General features: G+C 26.8%; 4 protein-coding genes across 4 annotated transcripts; 3 read left to right on the top strand and 1 right to left on the bottom strand.

Annotated features, from left to right (window-relative positions):
- Nucleotides 1–3,004: 3,004 nt before the first annotated feature.
- Nucleotides 3,005–3,781, top strand: EIN_457840 (hypothetical protein; the record flags this gene model as incomplete). The annotated part of the gene is made up of 1 exon (XM_004256248.1): nucleotides 3,005–3,781. The coding sequence occupies one exon, from the start codon at nucleotides 3,005–3,007 to the stop codon at nucleotides 3,779–3,781; it is 777 nt and encodes a 258-aa protein (XP_004256296.1).
- Nucleotides 3,782–6,433: 2,652 nt separating this feature from the next.
- On the top strand, nucleotides 6,434–7,956 carry EIN_457830 (hypothetical protein; the record flags this gene model as incomplete). Its single annotated transcript, XM_004256247.1, has 2 exons — nucleotides 6,434–7,676; nucleotides 7,709–7,956. The coding sequence occupies 2 exons, from the start codon at nucleotides 6,434–6,436 to the stop codon at nucleotides 7,954–7,956; spliced, it is 1,491 nt and encodes a 496-aa protein (XP_004256295.1).
- Nucleotides 7,957–15,482: 7,526 nt separating this feature from the next.
- On the bottom strand, nucleotides 15,483–16,436 carry EIN_457820 (hypothetical protein; the record flags this gene model as incomplete). Its single annotated transcript, XM_004256246.1, has 1 exon — nucleotides 15,483–16,436. One exon carries the CDS (start codon nucleotides 16,434–16,436, stop codon nucleotides 15,483–15,485), a length of 954 nt encoding a protein of 317 aa, XP_004256294.1.
- A 2,804-nt stretch (nucleotides 16,437–19,240) lies between these two features.
- On the top strand, nucleotides 19,241–20,134 carry EIN_457810 (hypothetical protein; the record flags this gene model as incomplete). The annotated part of the gene is made up of 1 exon (XM_004256245.1): nucleotides 19,241–20,134. A coding segment is annotated over one exon (894 nt), but the record flags the coding sequence as incomplete, so codon positions are not given.

Genomic DNA, 20,134 nt, shown 5'->3' with positions numbered 1-20,134 from the left:
ATCACTAAGATATCATTATTATTGTCATTTTGAACCTATTTCGGGTGTTTCATAACATGAAGCAGTTTGCTGAGACGACGAACATTTGCAATATACGTTTTGTTGCCACTGGAGCCAACTTTTCCACAACAAAATTCACACAACTTCAAATAGTGTTGTTTACAACAATATCTATTGCACAAACAACAATGAGAGTGAGTAAGTCTATCTTTTTTTGTTTTTCTTACAACACAAACTTCGCAAATTCTTCGGTCAGTTTTGAAATCTTCATTATCGTTTTTGACAGTAAATGGCTGGATCAAATCAATACCAACTGGAGAATAGAACTCAAAAAACTTAACAGAAACATTTTTCGTTAAATCTTTCTTTCTGAGATTGTTCACACACAATTCTTTTCCAAGAGTTCTGATATAAGAACAATGTGAAGTTGTTTCGTTAAAATATCGAGCAATTACAAAACAATTGGTGTTAGCAATTTCCAGTATATTTTTAAACAACGCGAGTACATCTCGTTTACTTAAAAGGCAATTTGTATTCTGAACACATAAAATTAAAAATATCAACAGGGTATTTCATTTTGTTGTATAAAAGATTGATATTTGATTTTTTCGAAGAAAGGCCTCAATTATCAAGAAAGGTTGTAACAATTGGAACTGTTTTGTTTTTTGAAGGCATAAAAGTGTTCAATAGAATATTACCTTTTTTAAAAAACGGTTGAATAATGGATTTTTTCTTTTTGTAGTTCAATTTTATTTTTGAGTTTTTCAATTTCAATTTCTATATTTTTAGATTCGACTTCTTTTTGTGGTTTTTTAGATTAAGAAATTGTTTTCAATTGTTTAAGTTTTTGTTTCACTCTAACGGCAATAGGATTTTGGTTGAATTGTTCTGGAAGTGATTTGCTTTTTTAATTGTCCCAATTATTTCCACGTTACCTTCCTTCCAAGTTTTCAGATTATTTAAAAAACAAATCTAGAATCTATTTAAATTTTAAAGTTTTGTTTTTTAGGAAGAAAATCAATCAAACGGTTGACCAAATTGGTACCAGAGTGACCATTTGATTCAACGCAGCCTTTATAAAATTGAAAAATGTTTACACAAAGACCGGGTTTTGTATCAACTAATAATAAAAACTCAAATCCCCGTTTTATAAGCTTCATTGGGTTGTATATTTTGTCTTTGCTCTTTCCAAAAATTTATACATTTTTTCGTCAATACATAACAATGAACCAGGAATACACACTTTCCGTAAATTTTCTTCGAAAATTGAAGTACCTTTGTGAATACCAACGTTATGAATTCCTTGAAAAAGCAGTTCGTTTCTTTTTCCTTTATCGTCGCATCTAAAATAGGAATACAATTCTTTAAATCGTGTCATCGTGAATGCAAATTTAACAAAATTAATCTCTATTTCGGAACCAAAAACTTCTTTAATTGGTAGTTGCCATTTAAAACTTGCGAGATATATCCAAACACCAAGAAAACTTAAAACTTCATCAAAATCCGTTTGAATATTTTTTTCACGATTTGTATATTCGGAAGCTTTTTGATTAATACCATCTACTATACAATTAATGATCTCAGAATTTATAAAATGTTGGAAAAGTTTAAGTGGATTTTTTAAAGTAGATTCGTCTAACAACCATTAAAGGTTTTGACTGTTTTTCTTAAAAATGGGAATTTTGAATGAATCATTGTTTGGTGATATTTCTTCCCACGATTCTAACGTAGCAGTGTTAAGTATTTCTTTTTGAATTGTAATAGTTTCATTACAATTCGTTTCTTCATAGTCGGCAGAGTCGATAGAGTCTTCTTCATTGTCGTCAAAGTCACGATCAGTGAAATCCATTTTGATTTTTTAAAATTATTTTGTGAAAAAATATCTGTAAAATATTTTTATTTCAGTAATTCGGCAAACTAGTATGTAGTGTTTTTTCAAAAAAGTTTTTGGAAAAAAAAACCCAAAATAAATTTCAACGTGTTAAATAAAAACTATATTTTATTATTTTGAAGAAATTTTATTTTATTGTTTAAAAAACCATTGAAATAGTAAATTATTTTTTAAGTGAGTTACTTTTATAAAAGTGAGTCAAAAGCGAAGTAGTGAGTCATTTTTTGACAAGTGAGTTTTAAAAGTGAGAAGTGAGTTAATAGCCATAACATCAAAAGTCGCCAAACAGCCATAAAATTTCGACCAGGACTGTGGTTTCAAATAATAATTAATAATTTCTATACGGGACCTACATTGACCACCACCACCACCTTTACCAAAAAAAATATTTGCCGCGAGTGTTTTTTGAAGGAAGTCCATTTTTCAGCCACTGTTTGTGCGTCCCCATGTCACCCACTTTCCTTGTCCGTGCTGTGTGGACGCGGATGTGGTTCCCTCCCGCTTGCGGGGGGGGGTCAGGGGGGATCCGCGCCAAGGGAGGACTTGGAAAGTGAGTGAAACGGTGCACAAACAGACTGTTTGAGTGTGTCTTTATGAGCCTTCTTTTCAATGCTCCGTCTTTCTCGGTTTCCACTAACTCGAGGTGAATTTTCGGCATTTCTTGAATTCGGGAACCAGACCTAATATCTTATCAGTTTCCTATTTACTATAATTTTAATTTGAATATGATTCGAAATAGAAAAAATAATTCTATTTTAAGAAATGGTGGTGGTGGTCAATGTAGGTCTCATTTCTATACTATTGTGAAAACTAAATATGAAAAATTATATTTGGATTATTTAATAAAAATAATTAAAGAAAACTATTCATTATTATATAAATAGTATTTAAATAAAATTATAAGTCAAACCTTAGTATTTCATATGTAATACAAATAATTATACTTTTATTAAATTATAATTTTAACCCTAAAAATTTATTCTAATTTAATAAGTAAAAATATTGTTAGACAAAAGCTAAATAAAAACCATTATTTTTAGTAAAAATTATAATTAATAATTTATTAAATAATTTTTTTGTCTAACCTAACGGCCTATAAAACAATAACAGCGAATGAGTGATAATATAGTTGTAAAAGTCTTTGGATTTCATCGAACCGTCAAAGACGAAGAAGTCAATCAAGTGTTTGCGAAGTATTCTCCGCTCTCTGTAGAGATTCCCCGTTATAATGAAGACACTCCATTAAGTTGTTGCACCTTTGAAGTCTCCAATAAAAATGTCAACGCTCTTATTTCCACGAAAAACGGGTCGGCATTTAATGAGTACAAATTGAAAGCGTGTGTGTGTGAGAAACTGCAATGGACGAGTAAAATCCGAGCGAGTCACTTTGGTCCGAATGTCAGTGACGAGGAGATGCAAAACTGTTTTAAAGAATTTGACATCACAAACTTCGAAAGAATAGTTGGGAAGAAGGGGGAGACTAAAGGAAACATTGTGATTGTCACTGTCGATGATATCGAAACAGCCAAATTGATTAAAAAAAATATGAACAAAAAGAAAATTGGAAACGACTCTTTTAAAGTCCACATTGATAATTACGAAATTGAAAAAAAGACGAAATGTTTCATATGTGGGTTGGAAGGTCATTTGGAAGGGGACTGCCCAAAAAGATTGGAAATAGAGAAGTCGATGGATAAAAAGGTTCAACAAAGTATGAAAAATACAGAGAAGAAATCGGGAGGAAATATTCGAAATAAAGATACAAAGGAAATCAAAAAGAATTCAAAAAATACAAAGAATGTAAAGAAACAGAGTAAAGAAAAGAGTGGAAATACATCAAGTGATGATTCGAGTAGTAACAGTAACGAGAGTAGTAGTGATACCAAGTAAAGTTATTGATTCTTTTTTTTTGTCTTTAACACGAACAAAACAGAAACCTAATAATAATAAGTTTTTATTTTTTTATTTTACCTAAACTTTTTCTACCTTGATACACCAAACAAATTTTTGTAATTTTCTATTTATTTTCTTTATCAACTCAAATTCGAATTGGATATTTTTTCACACTTAATACGAATGAGTTTATTTGTATTGAACAAGAGCAAAGCATAAGAAAAAAATAGAAAGAATGATGGGGTTTGATGGTAATTTGATATATTTGGTTGTTTTTTTATATAAAAAGTATATTGTCATTTGATTATAACCAGAATAGTGTTTTTATAGTCGTTATATTTGTTAATGTGACTATTTGACATTAAGTGGATTGATTTTGTAACGTTTTTTATTTGAAATGTTGTAATACGATAAAGAGATATTAAATTTCATCCAAAAAGATTATTTTTGATCAATCTTAGGTAATTAAGTTCTCATTTTTTAATTATTTTAAGTAAAATAAAACTGATTCATAACCAGTTTGGGTTAAAAAAAGTTTTGAATAAATTGGAAAAAAAGTTTTGGACAATTTCTTTTTACTTATTTTTTTTCTAAAAAAGGTTTTGGGTTATAAAAGTTTCAATTTTCGTAACCCAAAATTAATTAACACAACGAATTAAAATTAATAAACGAATGTGTTATGTAATAAGTAACATGATAAGTAAAAATATTAATTAACTATGAAAAAATGTATTGTATATGTATTATTTAATGAATCAAATATTTTTCAATAAAAAGACATTTTTAATTGATAACGTATATATCAATTATATTTTATTTGTAAAAAGAGCAAATAAATCATAGTAAAATTATTTTAATATTCAATAATATACTTATTTAACAACACTTGACAGTTACTTATAAATTTTATTTATCATATGGTTTTAGTCCTAAATTATATATATAAATATATCTAAATTTATACAACATTATTTAAATTAAATTACAAATAACACTCAAAATACCGATTTAATAAATATCAACTCGATATTTAAATTAATAAAAATCAAATTAATCAACAAATTATTTTTATTGTTGCTATATTTTACATTTCAAAATATAATGAACAATACACTTCGACAACTATAAGATTGATAAATTTATCTTAATTTAATTAAAATTAAGATATTAATGTCGTCATTATTACAGTTTAAGATGTTTTTCAAACAAAATTATTATTATAATATTATTTTTTAAAGTTAACTAAAAGCTGTTTTAATTATAACACACATAAAAACAATATATTTTTTTATCAATTCAATAATTAATATAAGCGATTGTCAATTGTCTTATATTAAATAAAATAACAAATTGGTTAAATATATGAATACTACAAAACAATTTGTTTAAATTATATTTTATTTATTTTTTCTGTCATTCTCCACATATTTTTTTTATAAAAAACTGTCACATTGTTTTAAGACAATTAAAATTATTGAAAAAAATAATTGATGATTATGTTCATTTTTATATCTCAAACACTTTTTGTAATTTTCACTGTAAATCAAGTCTATACAATTACATAAGTTTAATAAAATGTGTTTAATAAACGTTATTTGTTTTGACAAGTTATCTTCGGAGATATTCAATTTAAAATCTTCATTTGCCTTTAAAAAATAACAAGTAAAAAATAATCACAAATCAAAAGATTTTGTCTCATAAATGTTATTTTTGATTTTGTAATGTTCAAGCAAATTATAATTAACTTTTTATTTAATTATAATAAAAATGGACAAATGTTTTGGGTGAGTATTTAATGTTATTAAATTACTTGTTTTTAAATAATAAATAATTAGACCATTGATTTCAACTAAGATGTCAATAAACAATGTTTATTAGGTGATACTTTTTACAAAATACAATTTCTTAAAATGTAAATGAAACAAAATTACATTAAAATCAATAAGGGTTTGTTTATAATGAAAATATAAATAAAATGTATACAAAATATGATAATAAAAATAATATGATTTAATTTTGTTTTCAATATATGGTCTTTGTAACTTGATTTATTTAATTTGGTTATAAATTACTGTTTACAAATTGTATTATTATTAATTCAATAAAAAAGTTACTAACTTGTAATTTTAAATTAATTATTATCAGCAAATTACTTTCTTAACAATTTAAGAAGAGTAATTTGTGAATAAAATATTCAAAAAAGCTTTTGTGTACCAGAATTATATTTTCATTTATTAAAATTTTAATCTATATTTTATAGATTAAAATTTTGTAAAAATATCACAATGCCTAAAGAATGTCTTTTTCTTATTCGTGCCACAAAAATAATGAATCAACTCATTCAAAAAATTCAACTGTTGATATTTATATAAACTTATACTTCTTTGCTTATTAACGCCCAACTTCCTCTAAATATAAACAAACAAAAAACATTTTGAAATTTCTATTTAGGGTTAAACGTAAATTAAAAAAAATAATCCGAGTTTTTCAACAACCATCAAATTACCAAATCTTTTAATTGAACAAATTCGTTTTTTTAGCGAATCAATTCACATTTTTAATTATATTTAATATAGAAATTTTAAAAAATAGAAAAATGGCCAAAAAACGTTATAAAAGTACTCAGAAGACCTACAAACTCAATTAAAAATGTTCTCTGTAATTACTACACTTCTTGTTATTTTATCAAATGGAGTGTATTTACAATCTTCAGAGACATTAGTTGATCCCCTTTGTATGACTGATTTAGTTGTAGTCAACATGAATTCCTCCTCTGTGAATGTTCGCGATTACACCATTTGTTATGACAAAATTCAAGACTATGAGCACAAAGTCTATGGCTACGACATACAGTCTCTTTGTTTTGTCCACCCCGATTTTTTTATAGTGAACAAGAGCACTTTATTTCTTAATCGTTGTGGGGAATGGCTTCAAATAGTTGGTCCGAGTGAGAATGTTGTTAACTGCATGATAGCCGGTTCTGCAGATATTTCAACAGAAGGCTCGACCTTTGCGATAGAGCGCCGGACCATTGGAGTGTATTCTTCCTTATATAAACGTTTAACTTCCGGTGTAGACAACGTCAACAATTACTTAACCCAAGTGTCTGTATTTGAAGTTGCTTTTGACTTAGGAATCCCCGTTTCCCTCTATGTGATTAATAGAACACAAAGTACTGTAGCATTCCAATTTATTGATCATAACAAACCCGCCGAAAAGATCGGAATTGAATATAAAAACGTCGTCACGTCGTATCGGAAGAACATAGACGACACCTTTGTGATCCCTTTAATCAACGACTACGTCAACGTCCAGATGGTTTCCTTCGACGACGAAAAGATCAGATTTCTGGCAGTCAATTTCAGTAAAATAGATATGGCGACTGCCGCAGTCCGATACGTCGCAGTTAACACTAAGCCGTGTAAGTACATTGCAGACACTCAAGTCTTTGATTCAAGTAAAGTCGTGGAAGACAAGTTGATATTCCAGAAGTGGCAAGTGTGGACAATTAATGAGAAACAAGAAGGTCGAATGTTCGAGTGGGGGAATAATAATGTCTCTTTCGTTGCCGAAGGAGGCAATCTGACGTTGTGTTTTGCTTATGCGAATGCCTTTAGAATACAAAAGGACTTCAAAGAGATGAAAGTCGTATTTGATGTAGACGGAGACTATGAGTTTTTAATCACACACGTCTTACACGACACGTCACTCACTACATTAAATCTGAGTACCATCTCATTGATTCAGGCAAATTTGCCAACACAATATTTGAGAGTCAATGGAGGGAAAACTATCGAAATGAAAATAGCGTTCAATTTGAAGACACTGCAATTTTCTAATGTAATTACTATAACACAGAAATTCAGTAAAGGCGCTCATGTCGTTCTTAAAAGTGTGTATTTATATAGAGAAGAAGAATAAAAGACTCGGATAAATGCAACTCAACTTCTTTGGATTGTTTGTTCACAGAGTGTTCAATTACTAATGAATCATATTATACTGGACCATCTCCTTTTCTTAAAGGTTGCGAACCATTCTGTGGCGTTTGTAGAGATGGATTTGTGTGTTCATCACAAGGATTTTGTATAAAAGAACCATCAAATAATAATAGGGATGGTGGGAGTATTGTTACAATAATCGTTTTCATATTTGTGCTGATTGTAGTGTTATAACAATTGAAGGTTTTTATTTGATTTGGTATTTTTTATAATACATTTTGTTTTGTAAAGGCGATCATGGTGAATTTATTTCTGTTGATTATTTTGTTTTTTTACTCAGGAAATAAATATAGAACGATTATTATTAAAAACGAGTAGAAGAAATCAATTATGTTTTACTCTTATAACATTTAATGAGTTTTCATAGCGCCGAGGAGTCATCATTAAAACCCACGCCTTTGCCCCTGGTATTACCAGGTTTATCCAAACCAATATTAAATAGTGGTCCTGTGCAATTCAAAATGACAAGAATTTGTTTTGAGGATAGAATGGAGAGGCAATCTGACTCTCTGGTTTCAAAGTGTTTCCTTCAAAGCCTTTGGAAACACAGAGTTAAGACTTCCTCCAAACCACCCAACTTGCAAGTCCTCGTAACAATCTGTTTTGTCCAAATCAAGAACTCCTATACTCATATTACCACTTCCAGTTATTTCAACTTCAAAGTATCTATTATTTTAAAGACTTTTTATGGAATTTTCATTTTTATTTTTATCTTCTATTGTGTTGATATCAGTCGTTGTTTAATCATTGCTGTTTTATAAAAAAAATCATATGAAATCGCCATGTCATACTCACGAGAACCAACTGATACCTTTCTTACAACTTCGTTTTTTAATTTTAATGTGTTGACTAATTAAAACAAACTTTGACATTTTCCATTTATTCTTTTTTGACTTGTAAAGGAAATTCATAAATTATTTTACTGAGTTGAATTGTGTTTTTATTGGAATATTTTACTACATTATGAAGAATAATTAGTCTTGCAGGAACCAATTTGTCTACACCTAAAAATGATAAAAATTATAAATTTTTATTATACTCAAATAATTATCAGATTAATCGAGATTTTATTTTTTTATTTAAAATAATTTTTGTAAAACATAAACTTAGAGTTGGTTTATAAAATTGACTCCGTTTTTTTTTGTTACGTGTTATTTATCAAATAAAACAAAACATTACAATGTGGTGGATAAAAAAATGAAAACATCGTGTTTAGAAACACAATGAAAGGGTTGCCAAGTATTGAATTAATTGATTATACAATTGACAATTTTTTGTGAAGAACCAATGTTTGAACAATAAAAAATAATAAATATGTTAAAACGTATTAAAAATGTATAAGGACTGTCATTTTCCTTGACCAAAAAAAAGATTTGACAATGTTATTTTTTTAAAAAAAGTCCACATCTCAGCCATTGTTTGTGCGTCAAAATATCACCACTTTCTTTGTCCGTATTGTGAGAATGTAATTTCTCCGTTTGTTGGAATCTGTGGTATCCGCGCCAAGGGAGGACGTGGAAAGTTGGTGAAAATGGGATCAAATATATACTATATTTTTTAAATTTTAATTTGCATATTATTTTAGATAATAATAAGGTTGGGTGATAAAGGTCATATTGTGAAAAAACCATCTAATTAATGATGGTTTATAAATACCCATATGTATTGATTTTAAAAATTTTAACAACACAAACAGTTAATGCATTGTTTACCAACAACAATTTAATGTTGGTGGTTAAACTTATTTCCTAAATTAATTGTTAAGTTTAAGTAAAAGTTTTTTTAGTCTGAGTTGTTTGGTTTATAATTAAAAAGTAAACAAATTACGAATTTGGAAATCGAACCGAATAAAATATTGGGAAATTGCGACTTAAAATGGGTAATTTAGATGCAAATGGATATATAAGACAAATTAATTATTGTAGACAAATTAGTTTTACATCTGAAATGTTTAAATTAAAACATTTTCAAAATTTGAAAAAAGTAAAACTTATAAAATATTGTTTGTGCGATAAGTTTTTTGTTTACCTTTTAAAAAAAACACAACAAGTAAAGTTTTTTTAGTATATCATATCAAGTTTTTAAAAAAATAAAAAAACGTGTTTTATTTAAAACATTCACAGTATCATAAGGTTAATTAAAATACAAGAGTGTTTTAATGTTAATTTAACAACAATAATATATCATTATTTTATTAAAAACAATTAAAAATAAATTTCTTTGTTAAACTATGATAAAATACAACATAAATTTTGTTTGTTTTTTTTAATTTTATGACAAACTATAATTAATATTTAACAAATATAATATATTAAAAATGTGTTTTAATAAGCTAACTTGACCGACTTTTTTTCAAACCTTGTGTTGTGAACAAAGTTACACAAGATAGAAGTTAAAACACCAACAATTTCTATATAAACCAGGTCTATTAAAAAACATGTGTTTTATTTTAAATAATAATTTAAGAAATCAAAAAATAAAAACACGATTTGTAAACTGTTAACAAAAAGTTGGTACTACCAATAAATTGCTTAAACCCAATTTCCTCATTTTTTGTTTTTGTTTGGCTTCCAAAAAATGTTGAATTAGTGTCCACAGTACCACATTATTTTCTAATATTTTTTTATACTTATTAAAGAAAATTTTGTGTAAAACAGAAGAAAAAATCGCAAATTCGTCCTAAAATTTTTTAAATCAAACCGCGGCTTTTTGTTCGAATTTTTTGTAAATTAACAAATATTTCAAAATAAAAGCTGTGAGGATTTTAGACCAACACAGACTTAAATGAAATAAGAGATTAACTAATAATAGAGCAAAATAATAGAAAATACAAAATATGAACTAAAACACAATATTTAATGCCAAAACGAATAAACTTAATTGATAATAACAAATGACCAATAAACTGACCTTTTTAATACTTAAAATGTTGTTTACTTTTCTTAATATTTGAGATATCCCGCTTGGATACTCCAAAAAGTTTCATTAAATAATCATCAGTCCCCCTTTCAGCTTAAGCTCTGGCTGCACCCCTGAATTTTTGTTCTCTCAAACATATAAACATATTTATTGTGATTTTTTGGTCATCCTGTTTGATTATTATTATTATTATATAAAAACATTGAAATTACACAAATTATTAGTTTGTCTTCAAAAACGCGGCTTTAGAAGTAAAAATTATATTTTTTAAAATTTTACTCGAAAAAAACTGCGGCTTTTTTCCTTGTTTTTTTAACAAATAAATAATTAAACTATATTTAAAACTATATTTTATAGTAAAAATGTCCAGTACCACATTTTTGTTATCAGTTTATAAACCCGAATGACACTTCTTCATTTTAAAGTGATTTTAGTTATATTTCAAAGATTAAATCAGAATTCACTTATATAATATAACGATTCTTGTGGTGGATTAAAAATTCTTTTGTTTAGCCTTTCATTGTAATTTTTAAACCCATCAATATGGTACATGCCATTACCGCCTGCTGTTGTATATATTGAATTCATCATTTCGTTCTTGTTGTTCTAAACTTCCAAATTTGGAAATTCTTGGTGTTGATGCGACTTCTATCACTCGTTGCAATTTTGCAGATGTGATAGTCGACCAATTCGACTTTAAAAACATCAGGTTCTATATTAAGAAACACGCTGCTACAATTTTCACACAAAACGTCTTTTGCATTTATTTCAAAGACATTTTGATTAATAATTTCAATCTGAAAATTTTTTATTATTAAATTTCCAAAACAACAATAAACCATCGATAGACCCATTAAACCATCGATCTTGACATTTTTCACTTTAATGCAATTACCCAACAAAAGTATTTCAGAATTGGTATTGACCACATTTTCAAAACAGCATTTTTATGAGCAAATGAGGTCATCACAACTGCCGAACTAGTAACTTCAAGATTATTGAGATCTGTTAATATCGGTAAAGTAATTCCTTGACACTCATTAATTTTTATATTTAATGCTGATTTAAATAATGAAGTGTCATGAATGTTAGTGTTATTTACATTGACATTTTGACTTCTCTGAATTTGACACTTTTCAATAATTAAAGTACCAACCAACACTTTAGACAAATCGGGTAATTCGCGTTGAAATCCAGAAAGTGTCAAAGTGTTGATAAACCCGATATCCGATGATATTTTCATATTAAAAAGTAAACAATTTTTAAATACTGTATTTCTCTTTGTAACTTTGAATTTTTTTATTTCGCTGTTCTTCTCAGTTGAGTGTGAAATTTCATTATATATTAACACGTCAAATATTTGAATTTCTGAATTGTCTTCGGTTTTATTAAAAAAGGCTGTTTTCACCGATTTGGAAATGTCAAATTGTGAATTTCCAAAATTCACAATTTGTTCCAATTGTTCGAAATTTCCCGAAATTTTGATGTCACTTGAAGTGTCCAAAGTCAAAATTTTCAAGTGAGAATTCTCAAAGAAAAACTGGCAGCGAGAAGAATGCACAAATTTCAGTTCCTCACAATTATCAAATAAGTTGTTATTTAACGAAAAAGATTTCAACCCACACAAAGTCACTCTCTTTGCTTTAGAAAAGTCTATTGGCTGATACATTTGGATAATTGATAAATCAATTTCCTCTGCAAATAAATTCGAGTGTTCTACAATAGTCGAATTGACTTTTTTTAACGTTTTAAAAGTGCAGTTGCCTGTAATTTGAAGATCATTTGAGTTAAAAACACAAAACGATCGGCTCTGTTTATTATCGATATCAACTTTTTATCAAATCACACACAAAAAGTGTCAAATTTGTATGAGATTATTTTGTATTAAAAATTCCAAGAGTAAAAGCTTTACAATTGTTGAATTCCAGCACGTCTGATTTATTAGCGTCGATATAAAAAGTTGAATTTGACGTGTTTTCCACACCAAAATATTTTGCACACTTTTTATTGACATAACAAGAGACGTTGTCACACTTATCAACTTTCAGCACTTCCAAGTTATCAAGCGCACCAATTTTAATATTTTGAATATTTTTCAATTCAAGTTCTCTCACGTTAATAAAAGGAAATTCACTTAATTTCTTCCAATACTTAATTTCTAATATTTCATTATTACTATCTTTCTTAAATAATGAAAAGTCGTTTAAACTAACCTTTTCGACATTTTTAATATTTCCGTTGTAATATACACCACACCTTGATACATTCAATTCTCGTATTGATAAATTTTCTGGAATGTGACACGTACACGTCTGCGTATTACAACGCTCTGAGTCATCTACTGTGATTTCTTCAACACAACGTGGGATTTTAAAATCAGTCAATTCGATTTTAAATTGTTGAATTAAATTTTTCACATGAGGTGCATAACACAATACAATTTTTCTTCAATTTTAGTGAAGTCGATATGAGTCACTCTTGGAAGTGAAGAATCAATGTAATTGCGCAAAAAAGTAAAGAAAAAGGAATTTTCATTTTTTTAAATAAGGCACCACCAAATTAGAATTGTTGTTCATCACTGCAGAGTAGTTTTTACAGTGTGGTGTGAGCAAAGCATAATCACTACCAATTAGCACTGATCAGTCAAGAGCAATTTGACATTGCAATTTGGTCACGGCGGCATTTACCAACTGAAATTTCTTTTGTGATAATATGAACCTTTCAGGTATACGGACACCACCCGACTCTTTGAAATAGAGCAACACATTTTTGGGGAAATAACACTTTTCAAAATTTGGAAGAAGTGGATTGTTGGGGGTGATACACTCGTCTACTAACAACCAGAAAAGTTCGAAAAAGACAATCACTTTTCTTGTTGGGTTTTGTGTGAGTAACTCAAAAAACAGTTTTATTGAGTCGAAAGTGTCTTGTTGATCTTTTTCGGTACAAATTGATTGTGTCCCAAAGGTATTATTAAAACATAAATTTGTAAATTTCTCTGCTAGTTTGATGTTTTCGGATGTCAAAAAGTCGTCGGTAATGGGATAATTCCTCACATAAATTGCCTTTTTTAAAACTTCTTTTGTAACAGTTTGAAAATTACTGTTAACAGTGTCTGGAGTCATTACATCCCAGAATTTTTCTATGTCTGTATTTGTAGAAAAACGTGGATTCACTTAAAGCGAAGAAATTGCAATAAGAGGCTGTAACTCATTTGCATGTAATTTAAAACGTTTGCCATTGTTGGGAGGTACAAAGAAATTTGCATCAAATATACCATTTTAAATTTAACCATTTTTTTGTATTTTTAATTGTCAATTTGTTTTTAAATAATTTTTAATAATTTTTATAATGCCGAAATATTGATGTTTTCAACTAAAAATATGTTGAATTATAATTCTTATTATTATTTTAAATAAAAACATTTATTTAACACTTGAAAACAATTAAACAGAATTCAAGGTCTAAAAATCGGGACAATTCGAATTTATTTAATATTTTGTCAATTTTAAAGGTTTAAAACTTGTATTAACACACAGCCAAAAAAAACATTAAAAATTATATAAATATCCCGATTTAACTAATCAAATCAAATAACATAATAATTTTTTTTTGTTAACGTTAAATAATATTTGTTATTTTTTCAACAATAAAACAAAAGACAAGTAAATACATTTCAGTACTATATTAAAACATTGTTCATTGTAAACTAGTAGTTTTGAAAGAAAACAATAAATTGAAGTTTCAACACATCATGAAATAAAGATCATTTGTCCAACTATTAACTATTAAATTATTAATGACACAACAAATTTAAATTATTTTATTTCAACATGTAAATATTAAACAAATCTTTATTTATGTTGCTTTGACGGTGTCTTCTTTTTAAAAAATCAATTTTTGTTGTTTAAAAAAAATAAACATTAACAAAAAACTTGTAATCAAACAACTTAGAAAATAGTTTTATAATAAAAATAAATGACATAAACCAATCAGTTTTGTTCAAAGACAACAACACTCTTTGGTGTGAATTTATAATTATTAAGTATTGGTTATCCACTCAAAATGTTCATTTATATTCAATATATAAAAAGTACAATTGCCATGAGTTATTCAAATGTTGCAAAAAACATATAAAGCAGTTCATAATAATTATGACGATGAACTATTGATGGGATTTGAAAAACGTTATTAATTAATTAGATTTTTTGAAAATAAACTTATACTTTAGGTTCTTCAATTTTAAATAATAAAAAGTGTTATTATACAATAAAAATGATAGTTATTCTGAAATAATATATATATATATAATAGTTGAATCTCAAGTCATCAGTTTAATCATTGTTTACACAAACCAATAATACAATTATTTTTTTATATCCACCAACAAAACACTAAATACATCGATATGAGTTTATAAAAATTTAAGTAAGTTACTTTTTTGGGGGATTATTTTGTTTTTCATTATTTTATTTTAACAAAAATATTTTATTATATGTTATTTTGAACAAACAACATTACTACTTTTTTCATAGTTTTAAAAAGAAAACCTTGAGGCATTATTTTACATTATTATAAAATATATATTATAAATCATTTGTATGATCAAAGAGTGTTAGACTTATTATATGTATACCATAAAAATAAAAAGTGTGTTTTTTATAAATGTTACATCAAACCAGAACTTAAAATTTAGTATATATAAAATTAAATATTGTTTTATTTTCTATAATTTTTAGTTCATTTATTTTTAAACAAATAAGTAATAATTAATTATTAAATTAATTTCGATAAACTACAGTGTTTGATGGGAAACACCGATCACCAAGTGATATCACACTCAATGGTATTGTCACACTACTTAGATTACCACATCCAATGAAACAATAATTTCCTATTGATGTAACACTAGATGGTATAATCACGCTACTTAGATTATCGCACCAACTGAAACAATATTCTTCTATTGATGACACACCTGAAGGTATTGTTACACTGTTAAGACTACTACATTCACTGAAACAATTATAATTAATCGATATGACACTCGATGGAATTGTGACACTGCTTAGATTAATACATCCACTAAAACAACCATCACCAATATAAGTCACACTTGATGGTATTATCATGCTGCTTAAACTGCTACATTGACGGAAACATTCATCACCAAGTGGTTTCACACTCATTGGTATCGTAATACTGCTTAGATTAATACAATTACCAAAACTAAATTCATTCATATATATCACACCTAATGGTATTGTAACACTCGTTAGACTACTACATCCATAGAAACATTCTTCACCAATTGATATTACACTTGATGGAATGTTATTACCATATTTCTCTCTATTATTTTGAGTGTAAGTTACATTTTTAAACTCAATGTTTCGACTTTTGTTTTTGTCAACAGTTTCAAAATCAACATCAAACCACACAATGATTTGAAAAAACGTTTTCTTTAAAACAGATTTATTTTCACAATCTTGATTTTCTTCTGTGTTGACCAAAATCCCATTACCGAAGTTTTTATCTTCTCTATTCCATAAGTGAAGTGTCTCGATGTTTGTAAAATATCCAATTGTTTTGGAATTCAACTGAATTGGGTTAAAGTGGTACTTTCCCATATTACCACCAAACTTCTTGCATACCAACTCCAAGTTAATAAAGTCTCTGATCGTCTTAAAATACTCCGAGACTATCATAATGTGATAACCAGAAAGTTGAGACATTTTGATATTCACAGTTATTCGTCGTTTAAGTATTAATAAATTCTTTTAATTGATTTTATTGGTAATTTTATAAATCATTTATCAATAAATGTTATTTAATAATACTATAAGAATGTTATATTTAAATAAAAAATAATAATTAAAATACAAATAACATATTTTGAAAACAAATGATAGAGAATTGATCATTTCTTTGATAGTTGTTTTGTTGTTATTTTCAAACAGGGCTGCAAACCTCAATTAAATAACCGTTTTTGAAAAAGAAAAAATGGTATTTTTTGGATAAAAAAAATAATCCTATTCATAATATATTTTTTTGCTCAATTTCAAGAAAATAATCATAATCTAAAAACCAACATAATATAAATATCAATTTTGATCATATTTATTTAAATAAAAAAACAAATCTAATATGATGTAAAATAACATTATTTAAGAATAGGGTGCGCAACCGTTGACAAAATATTTGCTGTTTGCCCTTTTTTCAACACAAAATTATACTTTGCTTTAATCGTTTTATTTTTACAACTAATCGTGATCTTCAAAATATCGAAATCTGAAATATCATTTAAAAGATCTGCCATAACAACCAAAAAATCAAAGCTAAAAAACGAACCAAAAAATAATATTATTTTTGTTATTATGCATTTTAGTTTTATAATTTACATTTTTACTTTAAAACTTTAATGCCAAAATTATTAAGCATATTAATTAAAAATCCAATATTTGCGCTTTTTTACCACCACGAATAAATGATATCATTTCAATGTTTTCAACAATTTCATATAATTGTTATATTGACTTTATATTATGACAACAACAATACTTTCCATTATTGTTGACATTTAAAAACAAAGAAAACAAGCCAAAATATAAGTAAAATAAGTATTTGGTATAACAGTACTCGTTAAACTACAACAAAATTATAAATTGAGTTAAAAAACAATTAAATGATATTGTTTCTTTCTTTTGTTTTATATTTTATATGCAAATATTTAGTTTGATCATTCACATGATATTATAAGTTGTTTGACAACTTTTTTGCATTTTTCATGATTATTATTATTTTTTCAATAAATTTTCTGATTAAATTAATAAATATTTTATTGTTGAAGTGATAACCACCAAAACGTGTGTCATATTTAAATTTTATCTACATTATGATACAATATTATCGATAGCAAATAAACAACACTAAATTTCTTTCCTTAATAATAATTATCAAATTTTTCTATAATTTTGTTGTTTTTTGTTTATTTTTTGGTTCATTGATAATTATATACACATTAATAACTTCAACAAAAAAACAATAGTCTCTTGTGGTTGTAAGTTGTTAGAACATACAGAAATTGTAACAATCTTTTTATTAACATTTCAACAATTAATCATCTTTGTTTTTATTATTTATTTTTATTACCACATACAAATTGATCTCTTTGAACGAAAACTTCTTGTTTTATCTGTTGTATTTAGTTGAATCAATAGAATGTCAAAGTCGTCTTTAATTACAATAAATTAAAAATGACTCATATCTTTTTATTAAAAAATCAATTTTTAATTCATTCGTTTTTTGTGTATACCATGTTTATCAATACACTATTCATATGGCATTTTAAACGGTGTCTTAATATTTTAAACACCTTTTGCAATTACATTATTATGTTGCTTGTGTTGTTTTTAAAGAATTTTACAATAAAGTTGGAAATGAAAAAACAACAATATGTTGTTTATACCAAATTATAAAATTTGCTGTCAATTTTTTATCTATTAAATTATATAACATTTTTTTGTTATCTTATTTTTTCAATTGTTCTAAATTGTCTTTTATAAAATACAAAATATCAAAAATGTTGTTTTTCATTATTATTTGTTTTTTATCAACTTTTGAAACAAATAAAAAGTTTATTTACTTTTTATAGAATACTGTTCACACGTTTCAATATTAAGACAGATTTTACAAAGTGTGCTCATTTATATCAATAAAAAAATAAATTGACATATTTCACTATTTTTTGCAATGAAAAAAAAGATTTCATAAAAATGAAAAATTACTTTCACGGTTGCGCACACTATTTAAGAAGACAATTATTTTTGTATAGATTTTGTTTCTAATTAAAACACGTTTAAAATCCTTTGAAACAGAATGTCCAAAAAATTAAGATAAGTCCCAAGTTAAGTGTTTAGACTAATACTCCTGTTTTTATAGATATTTTAAATTGTAATATAAAAAACAAAATGATAATTTGGGAAAAATCATTTTTTTGGACACTCTGTTTGAAATGAGATATAGTCGCATCAAATTAATTAAAGGATTTTCTTTGTAAAAAGTTTTTTTCTATAATAATAGCCAAAGACACAATGATTTAAAGTACATATATATAAAAGATATAAAAACAATTTAACAATAAAAAGTGATATAAATAATTAAAAGATGTTTAAAAACCCTCTACTATTTGTGATATTATTTAAAAATATAGTTAATTATACCTAACGATATAACATAAAAAATACCAAATACATTTATTACCTATCATGGTTAGACATGTGCTTTTTTATTTTAATTAATAATCATATTTTTACCAAAAATAACAACTTCCTTAAATCTTTTGTCTAACCACGTACCTATAAAAATAGTCACTATTTAACAATTTCAAAAGTATAAAAAATGTTTTAGTATATTAACAAGAATTATAAAGAATAATTGAATCAAACCAACTTCAAAAAATTTGATAACCAATTTGTTAAGAAAAATACCAAAAACTAACTTTTAAAAAACAACCAAAACACATCTAATAATTAAAAGAATGACCTATTCAAATTCATGTATAATAATATTCTCACTGATATCATTGATATTCTTCATTATTTTAACATTTGACACCACTTCACATTTATCAAAAAACAAGATTAATAAGAAATACAACGTTTCTAAAGATGTTCCACATTACTTTTCCAATGGGAAAATAAATGTTGAAAATTTCAATTATTCAGGCATATGTCATGAAGTGTTCAAATACAAACCACACAACAAAAAAGATCTTTGGCTGTCTGCTGTTGGTTTTAAAGACATCAATTACTGGAGAAAAATAAGAGCCGACACAATACTCTCAATGGGACTCGCCAAATCATCAATACCACATGCCGACAAAGTCGTATTGTTACTTGAAGGTCTTGAAATTCCAGAGTTTTTCAAGATTTCTGATGCCAATGGATTTAAAGTTGTTAAAATAAAAATCACAACAAACGTGACAGGACAAGACGCGACAAGGCGGTTTATTGCATTTGAAGAATTTATGAGAGAAAATCGTCACAAATACGAGAGGGTCTTAGTCAGTGACCAACGAGATGTTTTTATATTTGCGGACTTCTTTTCCACTTTTAGTGAAGAACAAATCAACTTTGTTGCTGAGTGCAATTATGATCAGATAAATTGTATTGATTTCACAGAACGAGGAAATTTCAATGTGATGAATTACACATATGGCAAACGTGTTTCTGAAGAGTTCCGAAGCAACAAGTCGTTATTGGTCAACGTTGGCACCGTCTTTGGTGGGTCTGAAAAGGTGTACCAATATTTGAAGTTGTACAAAGACAACATTGATACAACTAAGTGGAAGAAATGGTTCTACGATCAGATTCTGCACAACCACATCTACTATTCTTATTACTACAATAGACCAGAAACTAATAGCACTCTT

This window comes from Entamoeba invadens (genome assembly GCF_000330505.1).
Source record: "Entamoeba invadens IP1 unplaced genomic scaffold scaff_1105074726679, whole genome shotgun sequence".
Classification (NCBI taxonomy): Eukaryota; Evosea; order Mastigamoebida; family Endamoebidae; genus Entamoeba; species Entamoeba invadens.
The sequence above is the reverse complement of the archived record's forward strand: the minus strand, read 5'-3'. Positions and strand labels throughout refer to the sequence as shown.